The 26782-nt window shown below is 35.5% G+C and overlaps 1 protein-coding gene across 5 annotated transcripts in view; it reads right to left on the bottom strand.

Annotated features, from left to right (window-relative positions):
- Positions 1-734: 734 nt before the first annotated feature.
- The window catches only part of LOC131944009 (serine-rich adhesin for platelets), an 83969-nt gene continuing 57921 nt past the window's right edge, over positions 735-26782 (bottom strand). For all 5 annotated transcript variants that reach the window (XM_059304448.1, XM_059304447.1, XM_059304450.1 and 2 more), the window contains 13 exons: positions 24127-24250; positions 22931-23111; positions 22544-22734; positions 21504-21560; positions 20437-20615; positions 18457-18609; positions 18105-18306; positions 17795-17884; positions 14741-14910; positions 14008-14193; positions 9485-9564; positions 7200-7304; positions 735-1532 (listed from right to left, as the gene is read on the bottom strand). In XM_059304448.1, the coding sequence (XP_059160431.1) occupies positions 1369-1532; positions 7200-7304; positions 9485-9564; positions 14008-14193; positions 14741-14910; positions 17795-17884; positions 18105-18306; positions 18457-18609; positions 20437-20615; positions 21504-21560; positions 22544-22734; positions 22931-23111; positions 24127-24250 (1882 nt within the window). In that variant the 3' untranslated portion in view covers positions 735-1368. The remainder of the gene's footprint in view (positions 1533-7199; positions 7305-9484; positions 9565-14007; positions 14194-14740; positions 14911-17794; positions 17885-18104; positions 18307-18456; positions 18610-20436; positions 20616-21503; positions 21561-22543; positions 22735-22930; positions 23112-24126; positions 24251-26782) is intronic.

Below are 26782 nucleotides of genomic sequence, written 5' to 3'. Positions count from 1 at the left end.
GAATAGTGTACACTTTAAAAAAAAGGGACCACTTCTTTAAAAAAAAAAACTGGTATGCCTATAACGTGCGTTTCAAACACATTAAATCAGTAGCGTGCTGGGGTTTACAATAAGTGAAAAAAGCATCTTTTAAAAATATTAATAAAAAATAAATTGTGACACATACAGTAGATCTGACTATCAAAATACAGAAGAAGCATAGCTCTGAACAGGTAAACAGTCTTTGTGTCTGTGGCTTTGTGCTAACCTGGCTAGAACAGTGCAAGGGTTAGAGGGCCTACACATACCATGAATGTTTTCTTGTAGAAATAATTATTAGTCTCTGGAACCAGTGATGCATTCAAAAGTAACACAATTTATTTAGAATACCTCAGTCAGTATTATCTTATACTTGTAAATATGTATTTTTATTTAGCTGGTTCAACAATTATTGTGATATGGTAGGGCTAGACAAAAATTCACTTGCTTGTTTATATACATTTAAGTAAGCTACATAGATAACCACGCTAGTCTAGCATTCTTACCATTAGTCAGTAGTTCTTCACAACTAGAACATTTACATACGAATAACTTGTAAAATATCGAATAACTTGTAAAATATCGTCATCATTTTGATGTAGCCTACAAATGAGAGGATTTTTTAAAATTTTGTAAACATTCTTTTAAAGGGCTCTAATAAGGGTTGGGCTCTAATAAGGGTTTATTTCCAAGCAGAAATGGGGATTCTACTTAAGGTTAGCTGAGAATTTCCAGCAAACACCTTGGGTTGAGACTTAGGTAACAGTCACTAGTTGAAGGGCTGGTGGAAATTCAAGCTGTATATGTTTTCTAGGTTATACTGTTCCAAAGCCAAACAATTAATATCAAATAAATGTATTTACATATAGTAAGTATTGTTATGAGCTTTAAAGATAACACAAAATTAATTTGTCGATTCTGAAAGGAAATTTTATGTACTAATGATTTAAGGATATACAATATTTGCTGAGTTGTCTCCCTTTGACTTAGTATTTACAGTTTGTGATGCAATTTATAATATCTTTTCCAATCATTCAGTCAGAGTTTATTTTGATCCAAAAGTGTTTTTGTAAAAATATAAATTTGTAAATATGTCAAAATGTTAATAACAAATCCCTCAAACTGTCTTAAATGCTGAAATGCCTCAAACTAAAGCACAGCATACATGCAGTGCAGGTATTGTCAACTTGAACCAGTCAAACTGCGAACATATTCATGGCATATGTACTAGCTTGTTCAACTTTGTACAAGTTAACCCTAACACACACATTTGATATCGTTTTATGCTGCAGAAGTGTTGCATATATGAGAATGAAATAACAATGGACTTGAAGTGAGATGCCCTAGCAATTAATGCTTGAAGTCATTTTGTGCAAACTCTTGTGATGCTATCATCAGGCGGTATCTTAGTCGAAGGTTGCGCGCTCTCACGTGGCTGTTGTTGATTTCCTCAGTGTGGCTGGCAGGGAACCAGCCCCGTTCTCCATCACGGATTCTTTCTCCTTCACACCAGCCTAAGGAGTACAGATACATCTACATGTATGTATGTATGTATGTATGTATGGGTATTAGCACATTCATTCATCAAGCCTGAAATGTAATTTTCTAAAAAAAATATTAATTCATACATTATTTGTGTGAATAGAATACACTTTAAAAATATGTGCAGATAAATACGTTATTATGTCCATGGTCACCAAATGTATTGGTATAATAAACTAGTCACAAATTTGGTGTGGTTTTAAAAATTGAAATTCCCTAATTCTGATAACATAACAAACCACCGCCTAATGATCCAATCTTACTAGTGATCAACTGTGTATTTTTATCATTCATTTTTCAGCCAACTTGATTGCCTGCATACTTTGACTCTAAAAATTTTTTTCAGCAAACTTCACTGCTTGCAAAAACTGTCTTAGTCTATGCCTTAAATTTTTTTATTTTTGGATGAATAAAAGTCTCTAACAGCGAGGGCTAAGTGAGTTGATATATAACCTACATAAATATGTGTGTGTGTGTGCTATTAAAAAAAAACCCAGTACTTTAATATATCTATATTATATGTATAAAATTGAATATATGTCTGTCTGCCCTTTATGCATTATTACACAGTTCATCCAATTGCCTTAAAACTTTGGGGGTTTGTTGAAAGGTTTCAGAGAAAGCAAAAAAGTAAAAATTAATAGGGGTGATGCTCCGGCAGAGTGCGATTTTTATCTGTACACGGTAGATCCTATATAAAAATTAAAAAGTCTGATGAGGCCCAGAGTTCCTGAGCATCTATATTAGCACTTGGTATATGGTTGTCTTGCATAAGGGATCAGGGGTACTACTAGATATCAGGGGTACTTGATTCTACAGTAAAACTGCACCTGGCGCATTAAGAGCAAGCTACATTTGATAACACTGCAGCAGTGTAACCAGTAGCTCCTGAGAATGCAGTGCAAGGCCCCAGATGAATGAGTAGTTGCCAAGATGTGTTCTACCTCACTCTTATGGAGATTGATTAACCAACACTTAAGGTGGTCATACAGCTTGCACAGGACCATCTGGGCGACAGAGTGAACAAACCAGCACCCCACCACCTAAGATCTAATATAGCGCCGCCCAAAACTTTAATAATTAAAATAGTTGATTAAAAGGATGAAAGTATTTTATTTCCAACAGTAAACTTGTGCAATCTGTTCATGATCTAATTCCATTTTGTTTTCAATTAAACTATTACTATGCTTATAGCTGAGAAACTTTAGTCTGCAATTAGAAGTTGATGGTAAGTCCCACTCCCCCCTCCCCAACAGAAGATGGTGAAGGAGTCACTGTGAGGTCATGGTAGTCTAGACTTCAGGGCGCCTGTTTAATATGTCCTGTTTAATACTGAATAGCATGAACTGTGTTGTGACCCCCCCCCCCCCCCCCCCCGTAGTAACAATGACTAACCCTAATTGTCATCATTAAAAATACAGATAAATTATACCTAAACTACCATTCGCACACTTTTAACTTTCTCGTATATGAAGTATAGAGAAAGTATTGTAATTGTGCAAATGATCGAAATTGAGATTTTCACGAATCTTGATCTTTTACACGTCCCTGTGTGGGAAAAATATAGTTTTCCAATATAGTATGTCTGTGAACACGATAACTTGAGTAACGTTACTGAAAGGTTGATGAAATTTCATATATATTATATTAAATTTGTAGTTCTGTATCAACTTTTTAGTGATTTCCACAGGTAGCGGAACTTATTCTACTTTCAATTTTTCAAAAGCCTATAACTTGAGAACTGTTTCAGACGGATAAAGTTTCACATTAAAAGATCTAATTCACTGCCTTCTGTCATATTTTGAGTGATGTCCGTTGACCGGAAGTAGTACTTAACACTTTTTTTTCTCAAAGAGAAACAAATTAGAGTCAATTCACTGAAAAATAGCAATTTTGTAAGTCAGAAAATACGGACTTCGTGAACAAGTTTCTAAAACTAGATTTCAGACTTTTAAAAACTAAATTCATGACTTTTTCCAGACCTATAGAACTACATCCCACCGACCATAGAGCTTACAGCACAAAATTAGGTGTTACGCATCTAAAAATACATCATTGGTAACAAGTGAATGTTATAAGGAGTTTCTTGAATTTCTTTTCTTCTGAGATCGCAACAACACTAACTGTTTTTATAACATGCAACTGATGTACAACATATGTTAATGACATGTAACAAATTGAGAAAACGCAATAGAAGTACTACAATGGTCGTTACAACAAACAGATGGAAGTTCTTTTAAAATTACTCCACTAAAATTTTCTAGAATTTGACTTAAGGATGATTGTAAGGTGAAGTAGCTGGTGCCCATTAACATTTGAGCCCTGGCCTAATTTCTTCCATTTCCTGAGCTCCCAGGCCCAAACCAATTGTCACTTATCTTTTTCTAACTGCCTATAACTTTTGAACCGTTTGAGATAATCAAGCCAAATTTGGTATCCAGGCTCAGGATCAAACAAACAATTCAGCAAGATTCTGAAATTCTTTGTTGTTTTTCCCACGTTTTCTTTAACTTGCTTTCTCTGTTTGTTTTTCCAATCAAATCTTGCGATCGAAATTTCTAGCACTTCCCAGTTAGCTAGCGCGCTGAAATTTTCAGGGAAGCTTTCTTTTGGATGACCATAGAATATTCAATTGTTATTATTACTAAATTGATCAATGGAAACATTTTATTGAGCATTTTAGACCGCTATATAATCTATATATATAATTCTCCTCTGCGAGCCATTAGAAAAAAAACGAGCGACGCGTAGCTCGCCTCTCTCTTGCCGCGCGCAGTGAAGCGAACGATCCCACGTCGCGACAGGCTTAGGGGCAGATAATTTAGTTTGAACCGACTTTAAACTTACAGGAGGTAACTATTACCACTGGTGGCCAGTTTGGGGGAGACGATATGGTCGAGTGGTTGGGCACACGATTGCTATCCCACTCGACAGTTTCTAATACTGTTGACTCTCTACAAGCTCCCTAATAAAAGTCAATAGTATTATCTAATCAATAGTAATATAACTTTTACTTCGGCGCCCCACGTTTTTCATCGCTTATAGTAGAGTGATCGCTTGCATTATTGTGATGTATAGTATTTATTTTCTACTTTTTAGTTCAATCAGAAAACGTGGGTTTTTTAAAACTTTTTTAATGATTATTATTACAATGTATGAACATAACTATGTATATAAAACGAACACATAATTATGGGTTTGATAGAACGTAGAAGAAACAAATTTACATTTAGTTATTGTTTTGTTATTATTGATACCTGGCCATACTAGTTCATCGCCAGAAGTCCACTTTCGTGTGATAACTTTCAAAACAGTTAGATCTATCACTGCCGGACCCGATGCAAAGAAAAACTTTGCATGTTTTGCACCAGTAAACAGTTGTTTTTTTTTGTTTCGACAAGTCTTTGTCATTGGCATTAGGATTTGCTCTTTTCGCTCACTTGTAGATTTCCAAACAGACCACACATCTGTTGTAGCTTGTTGCTCCTGGCGGTGGCTCAGGTAAGTGCACTGGGATATTACCTTCATTGGTCAATCTTTCATCTGATCAAGTTCCCCTTCTGAACTAAAAACCCTTCTTCGATATGCTTCAACTAATTAGTGGCAGAGTTTGTCAATAAACATATGGAAAGTTAGACGATTTTTTCCAGGTGTAGGCACTCCACATAAAAAACTTCACCATCTAACGCTGCGGCCATTTATAATGGCGTCTTGATTTTTGTAGCTTGGTCATTTGATCGTTTTTGTCAGTCCCTCCCATGTAAGCATTATATGCTTTCACTGCAGTTGGACACGATAGTGGAATTCTTTTCCCTTCTTTTTTGTCATAGCTCAGCACAGTTACCTCTGTATCTTTGATATATTTTGTACATACAAAGTAAATTGGCTCCTTATCACCCCACACAATAGCTGATGTTTTGCCATTGAACATGTTATGAGTACCACGATCCATTTTCTTTGTCACAAGTTACTTTGGAAACTATTAACGGTTTGTCAATGCTATACCACATAACCTTGTATATCTAACAAGTACTCAGCTAAAGTGACAGATGTATAGAACCAATCGGTAAATATGCAGTGATTGCGTCCTTGAAATGAATCACATCTTACGAAATGGAAACACTTTCACTTTTCCCAAAATCTATTTTTAGTATCATAATTCCGCACTATAAAGATTTATGCACAGTTTTATTCAGTCCGCCGCTAATTAGACGGTATACCAGCCCCTAGGACTATGACGCTAGATCATTGGGCCAGAAAACCAGGTTTTTGGACATATATGCCTGATCTTGAAGCCGCTTTTCTGGCTTGCCGGGATCAAAGGGTTAAACTTGTCTGTTGCCTTTTCCAGTTTGAGTATTGAATTTTGTTCCACATACTAATATACATGCATGCCTTTTTTTGGCCATTCAAAGTATTTCTTTACAAATAACTGAGTTTCTTCCAGGCATGTAACACACACCCCCCCCCCCCCCCCCCAGAACAAAATGGAATTTATATAGAAATATATACTTTATATATCTGAGTCTGGAAGAAACACTGCCCGTGATATTAATAATTGTTACTACCAGCTACAGGTTAATAGCAATAACTTAATGTATAATGGTTGGCATTTTGGGGACCATGGTAATGTGTGTGTTAGAACCCCCACCGACTATGTCACTGGATGACACAGCATCAACCTAACTAGCACTGCCCACCTCTGATAACTTATTACTTGGGTCACTGGATGACACAGCATCAACCTAACTAGCACTGCCCACCTCTGATAACTTATTACTTGGGTCACTGGATGACACAGCATCAACCTAACTAGCACTGCCCATCTCTGATAACTTATTACTTGGGTCACTGGATGACACAGCATCAACCTAACTAGCACTGCCCATCTCTGATAACTTATTACTTGGGTCACTGGATGACACAGCATCAACCTAACTAGCACTGCCCATCTCTGATAACTTATTACTTGGGTCACTGGATGACACAGCATCAACCTAACTAGCACTGCCCATCTCTGATAACTTATTACTTGGGTCACTGGATGACACAGCATCAACCTAACTAGCACTGCCCATCTCTGATAACTTATTACTTGGGTCACTGGATGACACAGCATCAACCTAACTAGCACTGCCCACCTCTGATAACTTATTACTTGGGTCACTGGATGACACAGCATCAACCTAACTAGCACTGCCCACCTCTGATAACTTATTACTTGGGTCACTGGATGACACAGCATCAACCTAACTAGCACTGCCCACCTCTGATAACTTATTACTTGGGTCACTGGATGACACAGCATCAACCTAACTAGCACTGCCCACCTCTGATAACTTATTACTTGGGTCACTGGATGACACAGCATCAACCTAACTAGCACTGCCCACCTCTGATAACTTATTACTTGGTCAGGTGGGTACAGGAGTGTTGCACGACCTAAGCAAGTTAAAATTTTAATAGCTGAACCATCCAACCAGGAAATTAAAGGTCACTACAAAGTTGACAACACCAGTTTTTTTGACAATAGCTTATCTTCTAATGCACGTTTTAGGCAGTTTGGGCCCCAAGAAATGGTTGGAAAAAGTTCTGAATCCTTAAAAAAGTAGAATCCATTTAAGTAAAAAGCTACCTACCGTCAGCTATTTTGCGTGTGACATTGATAACATCAGCCTCCTCTAGTGTTAGCTCATCTGGTTGCTGAGCAATGTATTTTCTAACACACTGGAATTGTGGACAGTCTGAAACATATAGGCCATAGTCTTACAAATACACAGCAAACATGGCATGGATAAAAAAAAAAACTTGTAGGAAATAGTCAATGGCAAACTGGTGGATGGTGAAAAGCTTGTGTTAGACCAGAGCACCAGCTGCCAACATTGGAGGTGCTACAATCAAACAGCACCAGCTGCCAACATTGGAGGTGCTACAATCATACAGCGCCAGCTGCCAACATTGGAGGTGCTACAATCATACAGCACCAGCTGCCAACATTGGAGGTGCTACAATCATACAGCACCAGCTGCCAACATTGGAGGTGCTACAATCATACAGCAAACAACTTCATCAAAATGCCAGCATATCTAGATCTTAAGAAATAATACTTGAAATACTTAAATGCCTAAAGTCAATGATGTAAGTGGGGGCTATAGAAAAAAAACAACAATAGAATATATATCACGGTAACCAAATTATAGTAGGCTTACAGTCTTATTAACATTGTTAGCCTTACACTACATTCATCATTTAATGACCCCCTTTCATCTTTGTCATACATGCCTTTGGACATGTCAAACATACGACAATATAGTTTTTTAAAATCAACTATAAATAACTAACTTAAATGATATGGCACTAGCTAAGAGTAAATTAAGTTAGCATGAACATCTTTAACACAACCCTGGTCACTTGATGGTTGGTTATAAAGATATGTTTTAAAAAAATGTTCACAAAGTTGAATCAAAATATCAGAACTGCACATGGCTGGGTTTCATACATAAACAGTCCTTAAAATAAATTGCTTTTCCCTTTAAATATTTGGCAGGATAGAAAATTGACCAGCTAAAGAAAATGGCTGATGTTTTTCCAATTGGCGTAAAATTTTCCTCAAACAAAAAAAGCTGATTTTGGTAACAGGTGGTAGGAAATGGCATATTCTCCCCCCCCCCCCCTCTCTGATAAAATACATGGCAGACATGCCTACTCCTGTCAGCCAAAAGAAGGAACAGTCATGCCTAAAAAAGAGGAATCTGAAGCCAAAAGAGGAATGCTACTTTACTAAGTCAAAAATAAATAAAAATTAGTCTAATGACATTAGTAGGCTTCTAGTTATATATAAATAGTCTCTAAGCTACATTTAAATGCTGCTTAAATTTTTTTTAAAAGTTCACCAGTAACCTGAGATCCCCCCCCCCCTAAAAAACCCATTGCTTTGACACAACTCATTATTGATTTGATTATTTATGCTTTGCTATGTTCTAGGCTATATTAATAACAAATGCTGAAGGCTTCATATGTAATATAAAACATAAGTTAAGTGTTAAGACCTAGATCTACCTAGTAAAAGTCCTAATTACTTCTTACTAAGTTCTTCATAATAGTAGTTACTAGTTACAACTTACAAGATAGATCAGTATGACAGTACACAGTATTCAGTATCTAGATTAGTAGATCTACTATCTAGATCCGGAAATTAGCATGTTAGTCATGATGTTATTGTATTTTTCTCCCTGCATGTTATTTAAGGCATAATTGAAATCTACAATTTAATTGCAAATTACTAAAAATAATGTTCAGAAGCTATATAGTCCACATTATCTATTAGTAGATCTAGTATTAGATGATACTTGTAAGTAAACAAGGAAACTGAAACGCTTTTCCCTGCTCTTTTTTTAATTTTGATTTATTACTTTTCTTTATATTAATTATTACTAAAAAAAACGGGACGGCAGAACAGGACACGTTTTTTTGTGTAAAAAAGCTGAACAATTCAGCTTTTGGCAGAACAGTAGGCATGTCTGTACATGGATATGCAGTAGACCGAACACCCCCCCCCCCCCAAATTCTGAAAAGAAAAGTTTTTGAAGTATAAAAAAAATGTTGACTATTTTAAAAATAAGCCCAAAAAAAAAAAAATACATGTGGCTAATTTTAGTAGTAGAGCTCCAATGTGCTACTGTCAAACTTTTTTATTGAACTCAATAAAAACTTCTTTATTAAATGTGCTATCCATTTTACTAATTTTTATTTTTTCAAGTTAAGTTACATTTTAAGGAGTACTTCCCCTTTCTTTGGGATAAGGGGAGTGAGACAGTTGCAGTGGCATGGGAGCCAAAAGGTTTTTAAGTTGGATTAGCTGGTAGTTAACAGCCCATCTTCTAGAATTTTAAAATTTGGCCTAATTTAGTCAGCTGGTACTTGCCCCAATAGTCATAGATCCTCTCATTGTCTGCAGACATCTGAGCTGGTGCGATGGCATCAATCCATCGGGCTCTTTCACTTCTGCAACAGCATCAACACAATTCAAAGAGAGACAACATCTTTTGGGACTTCAACACAGACATCAACACTGCAACATCAACACAGACATCAACACTGCAACATCAACACTGCAACATCAACACTGCAACATCAACACTGCAACATCAACACTGCAACATCAACACAGCAACTTCAACCCATACATCAACACTGCAACATCAACACTGCAACATCAACACTGCAACATCAACACTGCAACATCAACCCATACATCAACGCTGCAACATCAACACTGCAACATCAACCCATACATCAACACTGCAACATCAACCCATACATCAACACTGCAACATCAACACTGCAACATCAACACAGACATCAACACTGCAACATCAACACTGCAACATCAACACAGACATCAACACTGCAACATCAACACAGACATCAACACTGCAACATCAACACAGACATCAACACTGCAACATCAACCCATACATCAACACTGCAACATCAACCCATACATCAACACTGCAACATCAACACTGCAACATCAACACTGCAACATCAACACAGACATCAACACTGCAACATCAACACAGACATCAACACTGCAACATCAACACAGACATCAACACTGCAACATCAACACAAACATCAACACTGCAACATCAACCCATACATCAACACTGCAACATCAACCCATACATCAACACTGCAACATCAACACAGACATCAACACTGCAACATCAACACAAACATCAACACTGCAACATCAACACTGCAACATCAACCCATACATCAACACTGCAACATCAACCCATACATCATCAACCCATACATCAACACTGCAACATCAACACTGCAACATCAACACTGCAACATCAACACAGACATCAACACTGCAACATCAACCCATACATCAACACTGCAACATCAACACTGCAACATCAACACTGCAACATCAACACAGACATCAACACTGCAACATCAACACAGACATCAACACTGCAACATCAACCCATACATCAACACAGCAACATCAACCTATACATCAACACTGCAACATCAACACTGCAACATCAACACAGACATCAACACTGCAACATCAACACTGCGACATCAACACAGACATCAACACTGCAACATCAACACTGCAACATCAACACAGACATCAACACTGCAACATCAACACTGCAACATCAACACAAACATCAACACTGCAACATCAACCCATACATCAACACTGCAACATCAACACTGCAACATCAACACTGCAACATCAACACTGCAACATCAACACAGACATCAACACTGCAACATCAACACAGCAACATCAACACAGACATCAACACTGCAACATCAACCCATACATCAACACTGCAACATCAACCCATACATCAACACTGCAACATCAACCCATACATCAACACTGCAACATCAACCCATACATCAACACTGCAACATCAACCCATACATCAACACTGCAACATCAACCCATACATCAACACTGCAACATCAACCCATACATCAACACTGCAACATCAACCCATACATCAACACTGCAACATCAACCCATACATCAACACTGCAACATCAACCCATACATCAACACCGCAACATCAACACAGACATCAACACTGCAACATCAACCCATACATCAACCAGTGATGTGACCAGACCATGAGAAAAAAAGGAAATTTTTCGGTAAAAAACTCTTTATCCTCTCACACCGTTACTGTACTAATCAATTGTTCAATATAGCTAATATTTTAAATAAAAGAAGTTTGTTACCAAAATTAACCATCTTGATAGCCAAGCCCCATCATTATTTTTTTTTTGGAATAGCTGTCGAGTAATCCATAAATGATGTCACTCTTTTTTGGACAATTTTTACCTCCCTCCATCCCGTCACAAAAAGCCACACTACCCTCTAAAATGACATCATACCTCAACCAACAACAGCTTAATTCCCCCCCCCCCCCAACATTTGAATTGATTTATTTTTTAAACAATGATTTTTTTCCCCTAAATTATTGACTGAGCTCGACAAATATACTTCCTTATAATCAATATTTATTACAATCTCTATACTACTAAAACTCAAGTTTGTTTACATGTTTGAATATTCATTTGTTTTTTTGTTTGTCTGATTGAATACTGGAGAGAATCTGCGCTAGGTGGAGAGCTGTAAAATAGTATGCAGGTAGAGAACAATTTTTGTTTTCAGACAGACTGTTAATCACAAATTTATTTAAAGACATTAATTTATTGATTTATTCATTGGTAGATTAACCACATTAATTTTAAATTTTTCAAACAATGGCTTTACCTTGACTGAATAGTGACGTCACATGATTTGTTTATTTTTTAGTACAATAAGATGGCGGCTTCCATCTTAGACTTTGTGGCCCATTCAAAAGTTTAACGTGTCCTAAAGCTAATTTTCTGTCAGCCATAACTTTACCAATACGTCCATTTGCTGTTTTATTACGTTCCAACACTTATATAAATTTTCAACTGTCTTTTTCATTTTGTTTTACAATAAATTTCTCTAGCTCTACAATCTGTCCAAGAAAGTTATCTATTTATTTATAGATCTAAATATCAAGAAAGTTATTTATAGATCTAGAATCTAGGTCAACCCAAAGATTAATTAGATACAAACCAAAGATTAATTAGATAAAAATACAATCCATTTTATAATAATAATACATTTTTTTAGTCCTTAAATATTTGATATAAATCTTTGTGATTTATCTATCTAGATCTATCTAGCTAGAATAGGTCTAATGATTAGATCTAGATCTAGTAAGAGTTACGCAATAACTAGACTTAAGCAAACGAGTCATAGAATCTAGATAATTCTATCTAGATCTAGATAATTTCAGACCTTCATTATTTTATATAAATCTTTGTTTGTTTAGCTATGTAATTGGCTAATTTAAGATAAAATTTAATTTGAAAGTTACTACTACTAGACTTAGATCTAGATCTATGCGCGTAAATCAAGTTGCATAAGGAGACTCAAAGTTTAAACTATACTATAAAAAAACATCAGTGACGTCACAAGTTAAATAGCTAAGTTGTTAGTGTAATCTGCTTTCATGCAGGTGGCACGGGTTCTAGACCAATACGTCAATGTTAATTTTTTTTTTCAATTTTTTATTTTATTTTTTAGATGTGAATGATAAAGTTGCCTATCTGAACTTGGCGGGATACAGGGCAGGTGAAGTAGAGTTCATCTGTTTCTTTGTCCTAAGCATATGAAGGGATAGTGTGGTCAGGGACATGCTGGAATAGTTTTTTTAAACGATAAAAACATGTTGTCTGAGACTTGGCGGGACACTGGGCAGGTGAAGTAGAGTTGAGTAGGTCACCTGTGACATCAGTATACGAAGGGATAGTCCGAAATCAGTGTTTTCTGTGTTTTAAAAAGATAAAAAACATCTTTTTGAATGTGGGGTCTGGTTTTTTGTGACGATAAGTGACAGACGTGATGTTTTTTTATGGAAAAATCCACAGTTATCCAAGGGATGACGGGTAGTCTAGTTTATTGTAACAGTTTTCTAAAACGCAAAATAACGGCTAAAATTAAGTTTCTAACATTACTTTTTAAAATGCACTAGTTTAATATCACACTATTTGAACCCCCTGTGCAAATCATCACACGTCACACAATAACTTCCCACACGTGTGATGTTATTAATGGAAGATCCCTTATTTAAAATAGTCCGCATTTTTCTACCACAAACAAGAAACGGTCGAGTTTGAGTCACGTGAGTTCCATCCTGAAATCTGTTGGACTATATATAGCATGTGTCAAAGCAGGAACATAGCTATTTAAGATAGATGGTGACATCATTTTAATTTTTCCCAAAACAAGCCGTACTAAACACGTACTTGGGGCCATGCTGAGGTCACTAGAGCGTCCACTGAGCAGCGCGCTAGTCTCCATTTGCAATATAATTTGAGATTGCCCAAATTTAATAAAATTAGAAGCAGAGACTGGTAGATAAATTAGGCTATGGCGAGACTACAGCTCAAGCAAGATTAACAGAAAAGAAACCAGGCTTTGGAGACATAAGTTTCATCTGAAGAGCTGCATTACTTTCTTTGTGTGTTTTTGATAAATATTTAACTGAAAATAGCAGAAAATTTGAAATTCTGAACCTCGACCTACATTTTACCTTGCACAATAGTCCAATTGAAAATAAATGCGTGTATTTATTGTCTGTTTAACTGTACTGTAATACTCTGTTTTAATAGAAATATGTGGAATGCGTGTGTGGGCTATTTCTGTAGAATTCATTTCCATTTTTTCCCGAATATTTAACACTTACTACATAATGGACAGAAATTGTAAAGCGGTGAAAAAATTAGGAGAAAATGAAATCAGCAGAGGAAAATTGTCACATCCCTGATCAACACAAACTGGAATTTGAACCCACTCAAGACATTACTTACTCAGATTTACATGATAAAATTAATTCAACTTGTTTGTTTTCATGATTTGCAAGCATAGCAAGAAACAAAATATTGTGGAGTCCAGCAGCACTTCCTGGAGCAATGTGACGAGATTTATCCAAGTTGTCAATTGCTTCAACATGCAGTGAATTACGCTGGCAATAATCTCTCACCTGAAAAATGACCCTGGGACAAAAAGAATCAAGTCAGTCTTTAGCAGTCAGGTAAAAAGAAGTCTAACCCTTTGTGATGGGGGATAAATTAAAGATCTTTCGTGGGGGTGATGAATATATCCACACACAAGTTCAAGTAAAAATAATGAGTTCTTTATTAAAATTTATATAATCAACTTCCTACCTAACACTGTACTACTACTTCTATCTAACTGTTCATACTATATGCTATCTACTACTACTACTACTAACTACACACTCCCATGACCAATCCTAACACTATCTAACTGTTCCCTAGCTGTATATAATTACGACAGACTTTAACCGATACCTAACACCTTCTCTTCTCTTTGCTAGCTACCTAACAACTGCGCTTCTGATCTAACTACTGGCCCACGCCTCAGTGGTCAGCTGAGCGTCCCATGTGACCGGTCAGCTCCTGCACCTTCATTGGTCTCTCCAACCAACCAACTATAGTCTGTTTCTGCTAACCTCTATCTACTTGACCTCCATCATCACACCCTTTCTTTTTAACTAACCCAAGTAAAAAGATGTCTCACCCTTTCTTTTTTGTAACTAAAAGAAGGTCATTGAACAAGAACAAATAAATATGTTCTTTATGGGAGCCAAGCAGCTTGCTCAAGGGTTTACGTGTAGTTGCATCACTTTTGATTAGAGTCATCTCCCCTTGTTTCACCAAAAAGCGAGAAGATGACACCAGTGGAAATTCCTGCCAAAAATTTTTTAAACCATTGATGTAGGGTCACACAATTAATTACTGTCGACCCATTTCAGTACTGAAAAACCATTGAATAGAGTCAAACATTTATCAGAGTCAACCATTGAATAGAGTCAAACATTTATCAGAGTCAAACATTTATCAGAGTCAAACATTTATCAGAGTCAACCATTGAATAGAGTCAAACATTTATCAGAGTCAAACATTGAATAGAGTCAAACATTTATCAGAGTCAAACATTTATCAGAGTCAAACATTTATCAGAGTCAACCATTGAATAGAGTCAAACATTTATCAGAGTCAAACATTGAATAGAGTCAAACATTTATCAGAGTCAACCATTTAATAGAGTCAAACATTTATCAGAGTCAACCATTGAATAGAGTCAAACATTTATCAGAGTCAAACATTGAATAGAGTCAAACATTTATCAGAGTCAAACCGTTTACAGGTAGCTTGTATTTATCAACATACATATGGAAATTGCTAAAAAGATTAATGAAATCATAAACTTTTGAGCAATTTCCAGAAATTGGAAAGGGCACTTGACTCTTAAAAATTTATTTAAACCTCCAGAATTTATTTATATCATATTCTCATAATTCAAATTCTAAAAACCTTTTGCCTCTATGTGTTCTAAAAATGTGAGCAGTTATGTCACACTCTTCTTTATGTCTATAGCGTGATTTCATTGGAAGTGCCATCGCAACCCTTACTACTACACAAGAATAGATGAGAAAGTTTAGGAGAACTCATTCGCGCTTTATTTTTTCAATTAAAAAGTACATATACCTGTATCAATCGCAAGTGCTATTTTTTATTTTTTTTATCTAATTTTTAAATTAAAAATAGCCTACAAGGATTTGGAAAGGAAATTCCATTTAGTTAAAGAAAATTGTAGTACTAGTATGCAAGAAAAACTAAACTAACTTGTTTCTTTTGCAAACAGAGTTGTACTCCTATTAAACGTTAACAAAACCAAATTTATGAAACAAAATACAACTTGCAAAGAGTATATTAAAATAACACAGAAGTAGAAAAAGAAAAAGATTTCACATATTTAGGCAGCATGGTCACTTATAAAGGAGACAGCAGCTAATACTTGTATATAGTATATAACATTTCATCATTCTAACTGGAACTAAACTCTAGTTATTGTCATCATAAGGTAGTAGAATAAAGTAACATTTCACTGAAATCACTCACAACTTTACAGAAACCAGTCGATAAGATCTGATACTTATATTTTAAATTTCATCTAACTTAACCATTAATGTCCCGTAACGCCCGCTGCCGCCCGCTTAAAATACGCATAGAAAAATTAAATTTGTTTCATTAAAATTTGGCCTACAAATCCTAATTTTTAACTAAACAGGAAGTCGGATGGTTTCAGCATCCTTTTCCGGTCTTATAATTTCAATGGCGCTTTTGAAAGATAAAAAATAATAGCTTCTTTCGATCTCGAAATTTTAGACTCATCTGTCCTTTTTTTAGTAGATTTAATATTAAAAATAAGATAAAATAATGCCTCTAAACGTATCTAGGCATGTATTTTATGAATTATTTATCTTAAACATAACCAAATTGATATTTAACTGTTAAATTCAATGCTTAGTTGTTTAGACAAAAATAAATAAAGTTGACTACCGAAAATGACCTGTTTTGAATTTTCTCCGACATTTTTTATTTTTTTACTGTACTTTTACCGATTATAATATATTCTATTTAATACTGTTGGAAAGCCAGGTTTATTCCCAACATTAAGCAGTAGTTTTTATCTTAATTTTCAATTTCATTTAGACAAAAACAAATATTTTGTGAAACTATTCACTTGATCATACAGAGTTATGCTCCTTACATTGGGCCGTCATGGGTGGAGTTTTGGTAGAATGAATGGGACATTAATGGTTAAACAGTACTCAAGTTATATGTATAAAGAAACTGGAAATAGAATAAAGTACCACTTGTCAGATGTTGGACTAGCATAACCAGTCAGATGTTGGACTAACATAGCCAGTCAGATGTTGGACTAACTTAACCACTCAGATTTTGGACTAACATAGCCAGTCAGATGTTGGACTAACATAGCCAGTCAGATGTTGGACTAGCATAGCCAATGTTGGACTAACATAACCAGTCAGATGTTGGACTAACATAACCAGTCAGATGTTGGACTAACTTAACCAGTCAGATGTTGGACTAACATAGCCAGTCAGATGTTGGACTAACATAGCCAGTCAGATGTTGGACTAACATAACCAGTCAGATGTTGGACTAACATAACCAGTCAGATGTTGGACTAACATAGCCAGTCAGATGTTGGACTAACATAACCAGTCAGATGTTGGACTAACATAGCCAGTCAGATGTTGGACTAACATAACCAGTCAGATGTTGGACTAACATAACCAGTCAGATGTTGGACTAACATAACCAGTCAGATGTTGGACTAACATAGCCAGTCAGATGTTGGACTAACATAACCAGTCAGATGTTGGACTAACATAGCCAATGTTGGACTAACATAACCAGTCAGATGTTGGACTAACATAACCAGTCAGATGTTGGACTAACATAACCAGTCAGATGTTGGACTAACATAACCAGTCAGATGTTGGACTAACATAGCCAGTCAGATGTTGGACTAACATAACCAGTCAGATGTTGGACTAACATAGCCAGTCAGATGTTGGACTAACATAACCAGTCAGATGTTGGACTAACATAGCCAATGTTGGACTAACATAACCAGTCAGATGTTGGACTAACATAGCCAGTCAGATGTTGGACTAACATAACCAGTCAGATGTTGGACTAACATAACCAGTCAGATGTTGGACTCACATATATCATATATCAGACTAACTAGACTTGCCTTGACTTTAAATTCCAGATTTGAAGCTAAAAGACATATTTGTTCTGTTTGTTGCATCTTTTTAGCTGCTTCATCACACCTTTTAGCCACCTGAAGAACAAAACCAAGTGAAAAAATGTTGCATTGATATATATGTGAACAGGAATATTTTCAAATTATCTAAAACATGAGTTAAATACCTTAGTAAGGCTATCTATTGCAGGAATTAAATACCTTGGTAAGGCTATCTATTGCATGAGTTACATACCTTGGTAAGGCTATCTATTGCATGAGTTAAATACCTTGGTGTTGTTATCTAATGCATGAGTACCTTGGTAAGGCTATCTAAAGCCTTTTTTGCACTAGAATGTCTTGGTGTGCCAGTTTCAAGTCTGTGGCACACAGCATCCACCAGCAGGGGCATCCGGGTAATCCTCTGCATAGGCAGCAGCAAGAATGAGGCCAAAGGTAGAAACTGACAGTCAGGGTGAAGCTCAAGTCTCTTGACAGCTTCATTAAATTCTGGTTTAAGTCTGGGGGTCAAGTTACCAGATTCTTGTAGTCAAGCAAAAAACATTTCTGTAAGAGGGGGGGGGGGGGGGGGGGGGAAAGCTTGTGCAAGAGGTAGGTGAAAGGTATGAAGACTGATGATTGCGGGCAAATAAAATGTCATTTCTACTTACTTTAAGGTGTTTAGTGCTCGGTCTTGAAAAGCCTGATTACTGCAGTAGCGCACATAAGGTTCAAAGTTTTTTGAGGCGTGCTTGTAAATAATATCACAAACATCACTCATGTAGCAAGATTCTTGCCACCTTGTCTCCAGGTCTTTCAGAAATCTACAGGCGTTAACATTTCATTAGATTGGGATATATGGCCCATACGGCAGATAACATTTCATTAGATTGGGATATATGGCCCATACGGCAGATAACATTTCATTAGATTGGGATATATGGCCCATACGGCAGATAACATTTCATTAGATAGAGAAAAATGGCCCATACGGCAGATAACATTTCATTAGATAGAGAAAAATGGCCCATACGGCAGATAACATTTCATTAGATAGAGAAAAATGGCCCATACGGCAGATAACATTTCATTAGATAGAGAAAAATGGCCCATACGGCAGATAACATTTCATTAGATAGAGAAAAATGGCCCATACGGCAGATAACATTTCATTAGATAGAGAAAAATGGCCCATACGGCAGATAACATTTCATTAGATTGGGATATATGGCCCATACGGCAGATAACATTTCATTAGATAGAGAAAAATGGCCCATACGGCAGATAACATTTCATTAGATAGAGAAAAATGGCCCATACGGCAGATAACATTTCATTAGATAGAGAAAAATGGCCCATACGGCAGATAACATTTCATTAGATAGAGAAAAATGGCCCATACGGCAGATAACATTTCATTAGATAGAGAAAAATGGCCCATACGGCAGATAACATTTCATTAGATAGAGAAAAATGGCCCATACGGCAGATAACATTTCATTAGATAGAGAAAAATGGCCCATACGGCAGATAACATTTCATTAGATAGAGAAAAATGGCCCATACGGCAGATAACATTTCATTAGATAGAGAAAAATGGCCCATACGGCAGATAACATTTCATTAGATAGAGAAAAATGGCCCATACGGCAGATAACATTTCATTAGATAGAGAAAAATGGCCCATACGGCAGATAACATTTCATTAGATTGGGAAAAATGGACCTTACAGCAGTTAATTCATTCCCTCCTAAGCCTCCACTTCCAGTTTACATTCCTGAACAAAGGGACGCTACTTCAATTTTTATAACATGTATTTAAAAATTATATTTTTTTTACCATCTAATAATGAATCAATTCAATATTACAAAGACAAATGCACTCAAAAATGGACTAACTTTCAGAGAAATATAACAATATTACAAAGACGAATGCACTCAGAAATGGACAAACTTTCAGATAAATATAACAATACTGGCATAACAATAAAAACAACAGTATAAAAAAAGGAAACAACAAAAATTGTACATGTAACATTTATTCAACACAAAAATCACAGTGTGAACCATGTTTTGAAAGTGAACTAAACAAGATAAAAACTTCTGGTTTTTAAAAATTGAAATCTCGTGGATTCTCGCTACTACGTGGTTACCGGTATTAATCTAGCGAGATTTATCTAGTTGAAAAGAAAAAAAGGAGAGTGTGGCCAGACGCATCAGGTGGAACCCCCCCGAGGCTACATTTAGTCGCATCCGGAGGGAATGAGTTAACATTTCATTAGAGAGGGACAAATGGCACATTATATAAGGGACAAATGGCACATTATATAAGGGACAAATGGCACATTATATAAGGGACAAATGGCACATTATATAAGGGACAAATGGCACATTATATAAGGGACAAATGGCACATTATATAAGGGACAAATGGCACATTATATAAGGGACAAATGGCACATTATATAAGGGACAAATGGCACATTATATAAGGGACAAATGGCACATTATATAAGGGACAAATGGCACATTATATAAGGGACAAATGGCACATTATATAAGGGACAAATGGCACATTATATAAGGGACAAATGGCACATTATATAAATTATGGAAAAACAAAACAATAATGGTATACCACCATGTCCTTACTCTTCACTGATATCTTTTATGTGTCCAATATTTGAAAAAAGTATTTGTCTCTCTCTCTTAGTGATGACACATCTATCTGACATTTCAGCAGAAAACTCGGGTGCAGATAGGAAGACTGTGATAAGAACTTTGAGAGACTTGAGATACGATGCCTCTGATGTCATTATTTCAAACATTGCCTGAAAAATATTTCAAAAATCAAATTTCTATTCATTGCTCACTAACTTTTTGGGTTCTCACACCATGCTTGTGGAAATCAAATTTCTATTCATTGCTCACTAACTTTTTGGGTTCTCACACCATGCTTGTGGAAATCAAATTTCTATTCATTGCTCACTAACTTTTTGGGTTCTCACAGCATGCTTGTGGAAATCAAATTTCTATTCATTGCTCACTAACTTTTTGGGTTCTCACACCATGCTTGTGGAAATCAAATTTCTATTCATTGCTCACTAACTTTTTGGGTTCTCACACCATGCTTGTGGAAATCAAATTTCTATTCATTGCTCACTAACTTTTTGGGTTCTCACACCATGCTTGTGGAAATCAAATTTCTATTCATTGCTCACTAACTTTTTGGGTTCTCACAGCATGCTTGTGGAAATCAAATTTCTATTCATTGCTCACTAACTTTTTGGGTTCTCACACCATGCTTGTGGAAATCAAATTTCTATTCATTGCTCACTAACTTTTTGGGTTCTCACACCATGCTTGTGGAAATCAAATTTCTATTCATTGCTCACTAACTTTTTGGGTTCTCACACCATGCTTGTGGAAATCAAATTTCTATTCATTGCTCACTAACTTTTTGGGTTCTCACACCATGCTTGTGGAAATCAAATTTCTATTCATTGCTCACTAACTTTTTGGGTTCTCACACCATGCTTGTGGAAATCAAATTTCTATTCATTGCTCACTAACTTTTTGGGTTCTCACACCATGCTTGTGGAAATCAAATTTCTATTCATTGCTCACTAACTTTTTGGGTTCTCACACCATGCTTGTGGAAATCAAATTTCTATCCATTGCTCACTAACTTTTTGGGTTCTAAAAAAATGTCCACTCACCTCCTGGATTTTTTTCTCTTGGTCAGAAAGTTGAAGCAATAAACCACTTTCTATCACCTGAAAATATACACGTTCTATTTGGTCAGAAAGTTGAAGCAATAAACCACTTTCTATCACCTGAAAATATACACGTTCTATTTGGTCAGAAAGTTGAAGCAATAAACCACTTTCTATCACCTGAAAATATACACGTTCTATTTGGTCAGAAAGTTGAAGCAATAAACCACTTTCTATCACCTGAAAATATACACGTTCTATTTGGTCAGAAAGTTGAAGCAATAAACCACTTTCTATCACCTGAAAATATACACGTTCTATTTGGTCAGAAAGTTGAAGCAATAAACCACTTTCTATCACCTGAAAATATACACGTTCTATTTGGTCAGAAAGTTGAAGCAATAAACCACTTTCTATCACCTGAAAATATACACGTTCTATTTGGTCAGAAAGTTGAAGCAATAAACCACTTTCTATCACCTGAAAATATACACGTTCTATTTTGTAACCTCAAATACTGCCATTTTTTTTTAAATCAAATTTTGCTAACCCAGAGAGGCATAATCCAGAAAAATGGCACCCTCTGAAAAAAAAATCACAAATAGTAAGTGGGTGATTTTTTTTTATTTGCTCCAATACTGTGTAACCATGTTTTGTGAGCTTTAACTCTAATCTACAAGATATGTTGATGCTAATGCCTAGTCAAAATCTCATTATATGTGGGGGATGGAAAATATTCCTGACTTTTATGAAGATTTCAACTACTCATCAGATTTCCCGGCCAGCCAGGAAATTTTATCTTAAAATTTCCGTAGGACCCCTAATCAACTGACCCCAGGTGCTAAAATAGCTGGGGAACTCCGTGCGACTAACCACACCCTACTGCCCCTGGAGAAATTTTTTTGATCGCAGAAACCTCTCAGGTTTATCTTCAACAACTTTCTAAAATTTCTTGGCGATAGGATGAAAGGTGTAGTCATGCATAAAAGAGCCACTTACTTTCATTTTTTAAAATCTAGATGAAAGAAAGTTGTCAGGCTCACCTCTGGCATCTGACACCAAAGTGCTCGGTGAAGCGTACCGCCTTTCTTGAAGACATCTTCAATGACAGACCTGCGTTGTGGCTTGTCTTTAGCACTCAAAGACTGTTGTCTATCACTTTTGGTGCTGCTAGAGGCTGAAATGCTAGAACTGCTACTGGTCTTCTCTAAAAGTCTTTCCACATCCTCATACACTGAAAAAACACAACACATTCAATGGTCATGGCATTTATAGTGTGGTCAGCACAAAGCCCGGCCACCTTTACTTAACATTACTAGGTACCCATCAGTGGGTGCTCTGGAGTTAGCTGTGGAGCACTCTACTGTCTACCACAATACCTAATTCAGAACACACAAAAACAATTGCTAAAAATATCTTTCAAGTCCAACCTGGGTGGGTTTTTCTCTCATCTACTTCTAAATAATCTTCATCTGACAGCTCATCCGCAGTGGATTGATCCGATCCAATGTTCTGGATCATCTTGTTCTTGTTGTACCATTGGTATAAGGGCTCGGATTCAAACTGGCTGACATAGACATCACTGCTTTTACCATAGATGTGCTCATCTTCCTACAGGCGAGAACATACACCATCAGTCTAAACAGACACCATCGGTCTAAGAGACACCATCAACCTAGATAGACACCATCAGTCTAAAAGAGACACCATCAGTCTAAACAGACAACATCAACCTAGATAGACACCATCCATCTAGACAGACAATGTGTGGGAGACAGAAAAGTTGAGTTCAGTCTTGGAGTCTAGGTCTGATTTAGGAGGGTCATATTTATGCTATGCCTAATCCTAATTTATAAAAGGCCATGTGCCCAGTTCTCTCTTTCTCTCCCTCTCTGTCCGCATGTCCCGAGCCTAAGAGATCAGTATCTTCAGCGATATATGGAAAACTTAAAGATATGGTGGGTGTTTTAAATGTATTTACTAAATTTTAGTTAAACAAAGAAAGTATTAATAAAGCAATATTCCAATGTAGAAACACATTTTTAATTATGCCAATGGAAAAGTGTTTATTGTTGTGACAAGAAAGCAATAAACAATGATGTCACATGTCTCATGTTAAGCTATGGAAAGAACACAAAACGTATGGTGTCATCTTACAATTTTAGAATATGAAGAAATGAACTATTTCATTCAAATTTGACTTAGATCTAATTATCAAGACGTACGCTACGAAATGTATACAATTTTCTTGGTCAAACTAACACAAATTACTTTTAAAAAAAAAGAATCACCATTGAACAGCCGGGTTTTTAACAGAATCATTTAAGTCTCTTATTCGTGTGTGATTTAATATGGTGTTGTGTTGACTAATAATGTATATAATTTGGTTTTAATTTTTCTATTAAATATTGGTAGCCTATATTATTTTAAATGTGTTGGATTTTTAGCTATTTAGTTATTTCTTTGCTTTGTCACTAATATCGTTCAACCTGTAGTAAAGCACATTGCCTTTTGACCAATAACTATTTTATAAAATATTTTTCTCAAACAAGTATAACATTAAAATATATAGGCCTATAATTCCTGTGTAACGGGTACCAACGGCTAATTGAATGAGAAATTGTACCAGATCAACATAAAGGTTTTCATCACTGCTTCCTCCTTTCAACTCTGGGAAAGCGCTGATGTCAGGATACATGTATGAAGGACATGATGAGGAGGCAGGACGGCTGGAGTTGATAGACTTCCTCCTGTATCAACAACAACAACATCTTTCATTACATTACATCTATATCCTACAGTTCATGGGGTTAATATTCTGACTTGTGGTATGAGTAAGGTCACATGATTTTTTAATTAAAAAAGAATAACAAACTTTTAAGCTTTTGAATGCACTGAAGGAAATAAAAATAATTTGCTTTCTTTCATTAAAAGCTTTGGTTGCTAAAATGTTAAAGATCTTATGTGCGTCCAAAGCTTTTATTCAAGAAAGCAAATTAGTTTTATTTTTTTATTTTCAGTGCATTGAAAAGTTTGCTGCTCTAAAGGTTTTTTAATATTTGTTTTGTTTTCTAATTTTTAGCGCTTCCTAATTTATGAAGTCGACACAAAAATATTTGCTTTCAAAAACACCGTATGTAGCTCGCAATTTCTGAAAGACGATGCCCCATGAAAGCAGCCGACCGTGACCACAATTTACAGACAACAGCTAGCTGATAAAGCAAAGGGTAGTTCTTAATCTTGCTACCTTCCCTTAGTTTCAAATCATTTAAAAACTATATTATCTGTCCTAATAGTCTTGACTAATTGGACCCTGCTCTAAGATGGTAAACATTTGGCGTGAGCCACAGTTCACCAGACAAGTTGGGTAATAGTGTCTTATCTCCCCTTTGTTAATGAATATAGTAATCTATCGAGTAATTGCTTAGATTTTATTTTGTTGTGTCCCCTTAGTTTCAAAACCATTTACTTAAATTTTTTAATGACAAACTTAACATCTAATTAAATTAAAAAACAGATATTCACATATTACCCTAGAGTAGAAGAATAATTTATCTAGAAAATTGCATTAGAAGTTAGTCAAAATTGAGCTACAAGATTTGCCACCAACAGACATTGTGAACCAGGTAAAAGCTTGTAAAACATTTATCATTCTCTCCTTGTGTAAGTTACAAGACTGGACTTAAGGGAATCAAATTAATGCACCGGATACTGTAAGAGTAAATTTATTGCTAACAAATATTAGTATTGATTAATTTATACTAAAAATGATAATTAAGAATACTACAAAAGATTTTTTTCAATGTTTCTCTTTAAAAAATGAATGAGCGCATGAACATGTTACTAGGTTTAACATTATCTTATATCAAGACAATTAATAACAAATAAAATGACTCAACACAACAACTAACAGCAATAAACACTGAAAATCCAAACAACTAACAGCAATAAACACTGAAAATATGATTGTGTAAACTGTGTACACAACATCTAACAACAATAAACATTGAAAATATGATTGTGTAAACTGTGTACACAACATCTAACAGCAGTAAACATTGAAAATATGATTGTGTAAACTGTGTACACAACATCTAACAACAAGTAGCAGTTGATGTACAGATATGTAAGGTGTGTAAAGGCCACATTTAAAAAAAATTATTATAGGCCTACAAGAGATTAACCTTTATTTTTTTTATAGAAGAAACAGGCAGATGCCATTAATTAGAAATATGAGTAAAAATTGTGTAAAAAACGTTTTAATAATAAGCTTTTGTGTAATAATATACTATAAGGGAGAAAATAAATGATTTTCTTTAAATATATCAAATGAACCACTATTTGAATAAGTTAAAGTGTGGGTTGCTCTAATATGTATTGAATAAGTTAAAGTGTGGGTTGCTCTAATATGTATTGAATAAGTTAAAGTGTGGGTTGCTCTAATATGTATTGAATAAGTTAAAGTGTGGGTTGCTCTAATATGTATTGAATAAGTTAAAGTGTGGGTTGCTCTAATATGTATTGAATAAGTTAAAGTGTGGGTTGCTCTAATATGTATTGAATAAGTTAAAGTGTGGGTTGCTCTAATATGTATTGAATAACTTAAAGTGTGGGTTGCTCTAATATGTATTGAATAAGTTAAAGTGTGGGTTGCTCTAATATGTATTGAATAAGTTAAAGTGTGGGTTGCTCTAATATGTATTGAATAAGTTAAAGTGTGGGTTGCTCTAATATGTATTGAATAAGTTAAAGTGTGGGTTGCTCTAATATGTATTGAATAAGTTAAAGTGTGGGTTGCTCTAATATGTATTGAATAAGTTAAAGTGTGGGTTGCTCTAATATGTATTGAATAAGTTAAAGTGTGGGTTGCTCTAATATGTATTGAATAAGTTAAAGTGTGGGTTGCTCTAATATGTATTGAATAAGTTAAAGTGTGGGTTGCTCTAATATGTATTGAATAAGTTAAAGTGTGGGTTGCTCTAATATGTATTGAATAACTTAAAGTGTGGGTTGCTCTAATATGTATTGAATAAGTTAAAGTGTGGGTTGCTCTAATATGTATTGAATAACTTAAAGTGTGGGTTGCTCTAATATGTATTGAATAAGTTAAAGTGTGGGTTGCTCTAATATGTATTGAATAACTTAAAGTGTGGGTTGCTCTAATATGTATTGAATAAGTTAAAGTGTGGGTTGCTCTAATATGTATTGAATAAGTTAAAGTGTGGGTTGCTCTAATATGTATTGAATAAGTTAAAGTGTGGGTTGCTCTAATATGTATTGAA

Source organism: Physella acuta, unplaced genomic scaffold (assembly GCF_028476545.2).
Source record: "Physella acuta isolate Inbredline_101_S28 unplaced genomic scaffold, ASM2847654v3 ptg000476l, whole genome shotgun sequence".
In the NCBI taxonomy this organism is placed as follows: domain Eukaryota; kingdom Metazoa; phylum Mollusca; class Gastropoda; family Physidae; genus Physella; species Physella acuta.
This window is presented reverse-complemented; position numbering and strand designations above follow the sequence as displayed.